The sequence below is a fragment of the Rhamphochromis sp. 'chilingali' genome, assembly GCF_963969265.1.
Source record: "Rhamphochromis sp. 'chilingali' genome assembly, chromosome: 1".
NCBI classification, from domain to species: Eukaryota; Metazoa; Chordata; class Actinopteri; order Cichliformes; family Cichlidae; genus Rhamphochromis; species Rhamphochromis sp. 'chilingali'.
In genome coordinates this window covers 39,658,183-39,668,667 of record NC_137929.1, presented here as the reverse complement: position 1 = coordinate 39,668,667, position 10,485 = coordinate 39,658,183, and the positions used below count along the sequence as shown (strand labels likewise).

General features: G+C 37.7%; 1 protein-coding gene across 1 annotated transcript in view; it reads right to left on the bottom strand.

The window, feature by feature from the left end:
• Nucleotides 1-3,819: 3,819 nt before the first annotated feature.
• LOC308388529 (uncharacterized protein) overlaps nt 3,820-10,485 on the bottom strand; it is a 55,771-nt gene continuing 49,105 nt past the window's right edge. The window contains exons 8-12 of the mRNA XM_080869302.1: nt 5,033-5,091; nt 4,823-4,873; nt 4,685-4,741; nt 4,160-4,219; nt 3,820-4,025 (exon numbers count right to left, since the gene is read on the bottom strand). Of these exons, the coding sequence (XP_080725428.1) occupies nt 3,943-4,025; nt 4,160-4,219; nt 4,685-4,741; nt 4,823-4,873; nt 5,033-5,091 (310 nt within the window). The 3' untranslated portion in view covers nt 3,820-3,942. The remainder of the gene's footprint in view (nt 4,026-4,159; nt 4,220-4,684; nt 4,742-4,822; nt 4,874-5,032; nt 5,092-10,485) is intronic.

The window sequence follows — 10,485 nt, the reverse complement described above, 5'->3', positions numbered from 1 at the left end:
TGTAAAAAACAAAACAAAACAGAAAATATTATGAAATTCAGAGATTAGGAGAACATTTTAGTAGCATTAACAAGAAATCTTACCCTTTGACTTTATGCAGTAAAGCAGAAAGAGCAACAGAACAGTGATCAATACTCCAGTAAACAGCCCAGCAATGAACATGAGAAGAGAAGAAGAACAGCTGTCCTCTGAAATCACAAACAGTAATAATTACTTATATAAACAGAGCAGTTACATTGTATTCACAACCTCAGTCACTCTCCACATACCTGTTTTATTTGTGTCTGTGTCTTTGCTGCACTTCACAGTTTGAAATGCAGACTTCTCACTGACATGATTGGAAACTGTACAGGTGACACTGGTCTCTCCATCCTGCTCCCTGATGATGTATTGTTGCCTGGGACCAGTTAGTGTTTGTTTTCCTACAGTCCACTTGTAGCTGACATCACCAATCTCCAGCAGAACTTTACATGATTCATTTGAGGGAATCCAGGTAGAACTGATTTTTATGACAGGCTGTTTAGTTATGGGCTCTAATGAGAAAACAGAAGGAGAGAGAGAGTCTGTGTCAGGTCAGGTGTTGCATCACAGTAGATGTTTGTGCAGAATTCAGCAAATTTATTATATAAAATTAGGCCAATTAACAATAACAAAGACAAGTATTTGACTCCAGGTATCTTGGTTTTGTTATATTTATCATGCCTGTCTGATGTTTCTGTGCCCTTATTCCAACTTGCTTTTCTCTTCTTGTGTCCAGTTGGTATTTCTGTTCCTGTGTTCTGTTTCTACCTGTTGTATTTTAGTGTCTTGTGTCTAGTTCTACTTCCTTTGTTTTGATGTGCTCCTACCTATTTCCTTTCCATGTGTTATACTGTGTGTATATATTCAGATTTTCCTTGCCCTTTGTTGTGTTCTGCCTCAAGTTGTTTGTGCTTTTCTTGTACGTTTGTCAGATTTTTCACTCCTTGCTAATGTCAAGTTCATTCATTTTCATTTCATTTATTTATTTATAAAGCACATTTGGTGGCTTTTTGAGTTGCAACTGTGACATTTACTAGTCGCATCATTGTTCTGACACACAAAACAAAGGTATCGACTAGGCTACAAACTAACTACACAACACATTTACTTAAGACTCCAAATAAGCTATAAGTCACAAATCTCTGACATCTCAAAACTCTCAATCTGTCTCTCTTTTGCTCTCTCTATGTCACTGCGAAACATTGAAACGGTCGAAAACACTTACGTTCCAGTCCTGCGCATGTGCAAAAGCGAGTGAGAATTAAAGAATTTGAAGAAAAGCTATCTGGAGCATGTACAAACTGCTATTAATCTTTTTTAGGGCTGTCAAAATTGAGAGCAATCAAAACAACTGCTGTATAATGCACTCCGCTATCTTTATTTAATTGGTCACATGACTGCATCACATGACTAAAATCCATCATTGTTTTAGAAAGTCTGCGTTTTCGAACGTCCACACTGTGACGGGACAGCTCCATTTTGAAATGTATGCATTTTCGAGAGCGTTTTCAAAACACAGCGTTTTTCCTTGAGGAAAACGCTGTCTCAGTGTGGACGGGAGGCCAAAACGGAGGCTGGGGAGAGTTCCACAGCTCGGGAAAACCTCCTTTGTTATACCAGTGCCAAAGACTCCACGTCCCAAGGACCTCAACTGCTACAGGTCGGTGGCTCTGACATGCCACCTGATGAAGACCCTGGAGCGGTTGGTCCTGACTCAGCTTCGGCCCCTGATGAGCTCTTCACTGGACCCACTTCAGTTTGCCTACCAGCCTGGCATTGGAGTGGATGATGCCGTCATTCACCTCTCTCACCTGGAGACCGCTGGGGGCACTGTGAGAATCATGTTCTTTGAGCTCTCCTGTGCCTTTAACACCATTCTTCCCACAGTTCTGAAGGACAACCTGGATAATTCAGAACTGTTCCTCTTCAACATTTACACCACGGACTTCTGCCTCAACTGTGCCCAGTGCTTCCTGCAGAGGTTCTCTGATGACTTCCTGATGACTCTACAATAGTCGACCTCATCATTGATGGGGGCAACAGGGAATACAGAGAACTGACCCAAGACTTTGTGGACTGGTGCCAGCAGAACTACCTCCAGATCAACGCTAGTAAAATCAAGGACCTGGTGGTAGACTTCCGCAGCAACCACTTAACATCCAAGGTATGGACATTGAGGGTGTGGATTATTACAGGTACCTTGGTGTTTATCTGAACAATAAGCTGTACTGGACTCACAATTCAGATCCTCTCTACACAAAAGGGCAGAGCAGGCTGTACCTGATGAGGAAGCTTAGATCTTTTGGAGTGAAGGGCCAACTCCTGAAGACCTTCAACGACTCTGTGGCAGCCTCAGCCATCTTTTACGGTGTGCCTTGCTGGAATAGCAGGATCTGTGCTGAGGACAGGAAGAGACTGAACAGGTTGATCCGAGGGCCAGCTCTGTTCTAGGATGCTCTCTGGACCCAGTGCAGGTGGTGAGTGACAGGAGAATGGTGGCTAAGCTGTCATCCCTGTTGGACAACATCTCCCACCCCATGCAGGACACTCTGACAGCACTGAGCGGAGGAGAGGATTACATAGGATCAAAATTCATGATGCAGGGGAAAACCACAAAAGGTGACACTTTCATTTGTGGTAAAAACAAAGTACAGCTCGCTGAACTATAAATCCCAAACAAAAGGAGCAAGAATTGAAGGCGTGTCCATGAGCCCGCTAAGGTCTGCTGAGGTCTGTGCGAAGTAAACTTCATCATCAGATGGTGAGTCCATGCAAATGTCCTGCCTGCATAGATAAGTCTGTGGAGAATTCACATTGCAGTACAACAACTATGAATGCACCCCGAGAAGGGGACTTCAAAGAAGTATCACAGGAATGACTACTCCAGCTTTCTATTTACAATTTAGTGTAATCAGGCCTTATAAATAAGAAGATAAGTAAAGATTTTTTTTCAGTTGTAGCCCTGCTTCTACACTGTTTCCAAAATAAGTAATGAAGATGTGAAGCTTGGATAATAAAAAAGGCATTTTAGTTTCTTTATTTGTCCTCCTTCATTCGTAAAAGCACAGAAACTTCAAACACAAATGAGTAGAAGTCAAAACTAGAATGAAGGCTCCAAATTTGATCTTATTTCACTTTGAATCTGGTGAAACTTTAGTCCCAAGGAAAGCTGCACTATATATAAAGACACAGGGGGACGCTGTTTACTAAGCATTTAAAGACACGCTAACACTTAACGCTTCTAAAGGGCTCAGTAAGTCTGCACATAACTTCACTCATGCTGTAACTACCACCACAAAACAACTGTAAGTGAAAACAACATTGCAGCATTGGCAGGGACAGCAATAACAGTTACATAAACATAAAAAATACAGTAATCACAGCTTAAAACTCAACATTAAACACACTGTTCCACAGGCACAGCAGGGAACTACACTCCAGCCACTCCCAACATGTCACAGTATATAAAGTGTATTTATATGGCACACAGAATCAGATAACACAATGAAAAATCTGCCTGCAGTTTTATAAAGTTTTATAAAATTAAAAAAATAATTTTTTTCAAATGATACTTAATCCATTCAGGATATAGAAAACATCAGTACAGATACTGAACTGAACTCAAAGCCACATCATCAGATAAAGCTCATTCATAATGAAATGGCAGCTTTTTAAAAAAACAGGCATGTTTTCTTCTCATTTCTTCTTTCAATGCTTTGTAAAATTCATATGAATTGATTCTGAACAAGGATAAGCAGAAGCGAATGGATGGATGTATAAAGTAAATTCTGTCCTGCATTCAACTGCTTTTGTTTGTTATTAATCTGGAAGAACATAATCATGATTATTTAATGGTTAAAGGTGATTTGGTAATGAATTTACTCAATTTAAAACCTATTTGATAATCATTACAGTCACAGGTCACAACATGAAAATTCCTTGTGTTTCTTGTGGTTTGATTTCAGAATAGACCGCTTTGTCAGTTGCTTCAGTGGCTGATTTTCCTGCAAATAAAAAACATTTTTAGTAACATCTTACTTCAAACTGACAACTTTACCCATTTATATAGTTTTCCCTGACGGATAAATGAAATGTAAAAGAGAAGAAAATATGGTACCTATTTTATTGCTTTGCTTACTTTTGTTACTGTTGCATTCAGCCTTACTGTAGGTGGCATCTGCGTACAACAGGCTGTCATCTATGAGAGGATGGACAGATCATCAGGGTACAATAGGATGACATTCTTACCTTTACAGTTACAAATCCACTTCCAACAGATCTGGGGCTCTGTACAAAGCTTAATGATAATAGCACCATCGCTCAAAAAATTTGGTATAGGGGCAAAATAAAGCTGGAAAAGGAAGAGTTGCAAAAAAAAAGCTAATCTTAGACAGGTACGATTTCAAAAGTTCACCAATCTGCAAATAAATTGTATTGGAAATTTTATTTTATTCTCTGTCATACTGCAGGCTTACTGGTGATTCATCAGATATTTAAAAGTCGAATGGAAAGCAGAGCCTTCAGCTTTCAGATCATCTGATTGTTGTGGTTTTCTCTGTATTACTGTAGGGCCTTTATCTCACAATAAAAAGCACATGAGTCAATTGTAATTTAGCCCTATATAAATAAAATTGGATTGAACTGAATTAACTTGAATTCTTACCTTTCTTAGTGAAGTTTTTAAGCTCAATCAAAGAATATGTGAAATCCCTGCATTCTGCTAAAATGAAGAATTAATACATAAAAATGAAACATAATCACAATGAGTCTGCATACTTATATGAAACTATAAATGCGTTACCCTTTTCTCTGTCATCGTAGTCTCTGATTGATTCATATATACAAGCATCACCTGCAAAAACAAGTCAGTGCTAGATTAATAATGAAATTTCTATATATGAATTTGATTATCTTTTAAATAAAAAAACTGCAAATATCTGAGTCAAAGTATAAAATAAATAAATTAATAAATAAAGCAACAATAGCAAAACTTGTCATAGTTAAGGCTGACCATGGAGATATTTATTTTGGCTGTGTTGAGCTTCATCCTGGTTGATCCTGTGTTGAGTCCTGGTGAAGCATAAAATGTAGTAAAACGTTTGATTTAATAAGAAACACAGGTTGTAATTCTACTATGCAAAAATGTGAAGTGGGAGATTTGAACCAACCTGATAAAAGATTTATCTGTAAAAAAGACAAGTACATGTTTTTCTTTTAATTGTTCTGGTGCTGTGACATTACATGGAGTGTTCAGGATACATCTGTGACTCTGAATAATTACATAATAATGGGATCATAATAAATCTCGTATCAGAAGGAAAAAGTCTCACCTTTTAACAGTTTGATGTGACACAGCAGCAGAAGAAGAAGAAGAATCAGTAAAATTCCACAAAGAAGTCCAGCGATCAACAGAGTAGGAAACGTTTCAGTCCTGGACTGTGCTGTAAGAAAGAATAACATTAATTATGAGGTGAGGTGCAACCAGGTAGAGTCAGATGGACTAAAGCATAATGTCTCTTATAATATTATAAAATAGAGCCTCACAAACAAGTGGAATAATCACAGTATGCATATGTAAGTGTTAAAAGCTTCTTTAGGCTGCTCCCTTGTCACAAAGACTCACTTGACATTGCAGAAATTTTTGAAGAGTCAGTTTAATATGATGGATACTTTGTAGTGTTTATGCCACAATATCCATGTTTGTGAAGCCCTGAAATCTGACCTGGTGCTTTGTGATAACTTATCCATGCTTATTTTGAATGAAGAAGGTTCAGCTTTAAGTTAAAGTACCCTCTGACTTCAGCTGCTCAGTATTTCAGAGTCGGTCTTAATCCCTCCTACAAACTTGACATATATTTTACTATTCTCCTAATGTTAAATTAGTTCTGTTTGCATCTTGTATGATCTAAATTACTTCATATTTTCTGTTCTGAAGGTAGTTCAGATCTACAGTGATCTATAATTTGTGTGGTTTCTAGTTATAATCTGGATTGTTTTATGTTGTAATGTAATATATTAAGCTCCATAAATTTGTCCTGTTTTGTTATTGTTGTTGTAAAGTGTTGGTAGGTGTTGTAAAGGCGGTGTGTAGTGGGCCGCCATGTAGTGATGAAAGGTGAGGCAAGTAAGCAGGAAGGAACAGTTTTCTGACCGTCATTGTGATAGTTGTTTCAGATATAATATCATAGAAATGTAAACGGAGCTACTACTGGAGACATATGTTTTCTACTTTTCGGGTTTGCTACCAAAAGGCATACAAGTGATCTAAGAAAAGGACGAGTCAGAAACTTTACGTCCTGCAGAAGTGGCAAAGAAGGACCGAAGATTGCCGCTACACCATCTATGGCTAGTGTAAACCAAGGGTTTTACAACAGTGTGGTCACCATAAGATTGCACTGGCCTGATGTTGTGAGCATTCAACATCAGTATACCTCTATGTAGGTTTCCAACAACATATAAGAAGCAATAAGACCAAACTGCTATGCTATGAGAACATCCTTCTTTTTGCTAAGCACAGAACGGTAAAAGGGTCCAAGCTGTATTAATACTGATGTAATTCACTTTCCTCCACTCTGTCCTCTCACACAGGCTCATAGTGCATTTTATCCTTTCAGTGCATACATTTTTTGCTCAATTGCATTATGATGCTTTATGTTATTTGTAAATTACTCCTTTCCATTATTTTGTGTGATGTCTCCTGGTTCCGACGACAACAACAGATTCACAAGAAGACAGAAGGCTTTTCATAATAGATACAAACAGAAACATGAAATCAGCAGAGAAAACTTAACACAGTATATTGATAATCATGAGTGAATGTATATTTCAAACTAAATTACTGAACTCACAGGTTATCTCAATGGTGACTTCATAACTTCTATAAGTGTAGTAAACGGGGTTTCCTCTTGTTCCTATGCAGCTGTAGATTCCTCCTTGAGATACTCTGATATCTCTGTTTTGTTGATCTTTGATTTGAACTTCAGAGGTTGTTTGGGTTCGTCTGACCCACTCATATTTCCATCCATCAGAGCTCTGCACAGAGCAGGTCAGTGTCACACTGCCCCCTACTGGTATGATTGTTGTTGCTGCTGTCAGTGTGGCCCTGGGTCTATATGCTGTTATGAAAAAGGATGAAACACAATGATGCATTAAATGTCTCTTCGTCATTTTTTGGTTTAGATAACAGAAACATCTTCACTTTAAACTTCATGAAGCTTTTGATGTTTCTTATGTTTCTTCTTTTCCTTTAGAAATGTAATTAAATTTAATTTCATTCATAATTGCTGTTGTTAAAACTCACACACCTGCTAATGATAGATTACAGAGTCTGTGAGTATTGTTGCACTGACTTTACTGTGAACGAAGTAACAGGTACAGTGATCTTGGTTAAAATTCAAGTTCAATGACAAATTTAATTAAATGTTCTCTATTTTATAATTCAGTTGAGTATTTGAACAGGGAACATATATTTGTGCTGTCGGTCACTGAAGACTTACCTAATACAGTTATGAACACAGTATTACTGTTCTTTATATGATGTGAGCTCACCCTGCTACCAGAGCACTGATATTCACCACTGTAACCTGTAGATTTAATTTCAAATCTGTAGTCTTTGTCTGTGTTGTAGGGCACAAATTCTAGACTGTCCTTCTTGATTTCGTAATACCAGTCAGTGTCTTCTCCTTCATTCATGTCACATTTGAAGGTAACAAACTCTCCAATGAAAAAACTGGACGAGCTGGGTTCAATAGTTAGCACAGCATCTAGAATCCAACACAACCACACAGTTAACAATCTGATACACTTTTATGCACGACACAATCTGTGACAGTACGTTCATACACCGTTCATATATATAATTTACTATTCAAAACACAAACTGTGTTTATATTCATAAAATTATAAATATAGTGATGAAGAATGAAATAAAAACAAAAATGTGAGGTGCTTAAGACTGATACAGTAGTTAAGATCAATATTTATTGAATAAATAAAAAAAGTTAAACTTTTCAGTCACCTTGAGTGTTTCCAGTGCAGAGGAGGATACAGAGCACTACAATAAAGACAGAAACTTCAGACATCAAACTAAAGGCACTCACATATGTCTGTGTAGGTTGTCAGTCATGCAGATCATGTATTTATGCTATATCTGAGTGTCTAAGGAGCTCGGTGAGAAACTGATTGGAAATCTTTAGGTTTCCTGAAGGTGTTTCATATCTCTGCTGAGAAGCTTCTTCAGTTCTAAAACCAAATGGTGGAGAATCCCAGGCATTTAAACCCTAGTGGTGGAATCCCTTAAGAAATCTGAATTCTTATCTGTTTATTTCTTCATATCTATTTGTGTTATTTCAGCTGTTACATTATATACGGTACACAGCACCTGGAACACAAAAATATGAAAATGCACAGAAACATTAATAAACAATCTTAATGTGGTGTATGTGTGTGTGTGTGTGAGAGAGAGAGAGGATGTCAAGTCTGAGTGTGTATGTGTCTTAGTCATGAAATGTACTTGATAATGAGGGTGGCAAGTTGCAATAACAGACAGACAGAGATGGATCGGGGAGAAGTGGGCCATTTGCAGCCCTCAATAGTACCAAAGACTTAAAAGGTTTCAAAATTATTTTAAGACCTTGCGTCACCCTATACATGTGGCCTACTGACATCACCTGATGCAAAATGTTAGTAGGGATTGAGGATCCCAAGGAGGGATCTTTGAACTGCATTGTAGGTGGCAGACAGTAAAGAAAACCACCACTAGGGTTTAAATATCTTCATTCTCAATCTATTGGTTTTAGAACTGTAGATGAGAGGAGGAGTGTCTTCACAAAACTTCAAGAAGTAAAGTTATCTTCTGTCCAAGCTCTGTAGACACTCAAATAGCTCATAAAAAACACATGTGGTTGTACCAGTGTCTACTATGATTTATATACATCAAATTATCACTGATGGAGAAACAAACCTTTCTTAGATAAACTAAAGCAGCTCCACTCTGATCTGAGTCAGTGCACTACAAGCTAATCCAGGCTACAAACAAACATGTTGGTAACAAACATGAGAGTCCTCTGATCACATGACCTGCAATGGTACAAATGACTGATGCTCTGTTCTTCTTACATGTTTATGGATCAGTATGAATCAAACAATAGGAGTCAGTGATGTACTCACAGAATAGGCCCAGCTCACAGAGCAAAGTGGCTCCCATCCTCACATCCAGCAGTGACACGTCTGAAAACTTCTACAACTTTCTGTAAAGAGAGAGAGTGAAGCAACAGCACAGCAGATACCAAAGAGCTGAGAAGGAAACAAAGATTTTTTTCAACTTCTTCTCTCTGCTTCCTTCCTTTTCTCACTGACATGACATACTTAACAGGATCTGACCACAGCATGACATGTTTATACTCTTTTATATTCATTTCAATTTTCATCTGTCCAGGGTGTACCCCACCTCTCATCCTAAAACAGCTAAGTCAGGCTCCAATCCACCTGAGAACCAGAACTTCATAAACAATTAAGAAAATAGATTCATAGAATAATAAAGTTTTAACTGATGCTGATAAACAGAGATGTCAATATAAAACTAAAACTACATCTGAACTGACAAAGCTGAGCTTGACTCATTTAGTATTTCATTACACTAATGCAGATTTTTTTTAACATGAAATTGTGGTTTGGTGATAAATTCACCCACATGTCGTGAGCAAGCTCAAGCTAAACAGAAATAGTGTCGTTAACCAGAAGTGGGCGTGAGGCAAGAGGAAGTCCTGCCCCCTCTCTCAGATTAGAACGCTATGACCTTAAAAGTGCTGCTGTGTTTATGGTGATGTCAGCTGGGCTAAGTTCCTGAGGCTCATGGGTAACTTGAAAATTGTTGGCCACATCAGTGTGACAAAGTTTCACACTTTGTACTTTATTTTTTGCAGAAGAATAGGAAGAAAATAAAAAGTAGAAACACAAAGTTGCTTCACCCACAGTTACACCTGTTTATTTTTATTTATATTTATTCTTAAATGGGCACCTGCTACACACAGAGCTTAATACAAACAGGACAACTCACTGGCAGTGAGTGTTTTCCCTTTTCTGGCTTCTGCAAACCCTCAAAGTGACAGAAGCTTTAATTTCATTTGAAAAAAAAAACCTCACAAGAGATACCACAGAGTGGGTTTTTTTTGCAGAACTTTTCTAGTTTTAATGACTATTAAAAGTTAAAAACGTAAGCCACATTTAAAAAGCTGTTTATTCTGTACAGTTTAAGTACTTTAAATTTCACTGCAATTCTATGATCACCATATAATGATGCATGTCGGTGGACAAATATGTGATGCAGATGAGCTAAATGGCTTCTGTTGAGGAGCTAAATAAAGGCCTATTATAACTTTTATCTGGATCAGTCATATCAGATAGAAACTGCTACATCAACAGTTTTGTAGCAGATAAATTCTTTGCTGTTTTTTTGCTTTTGGC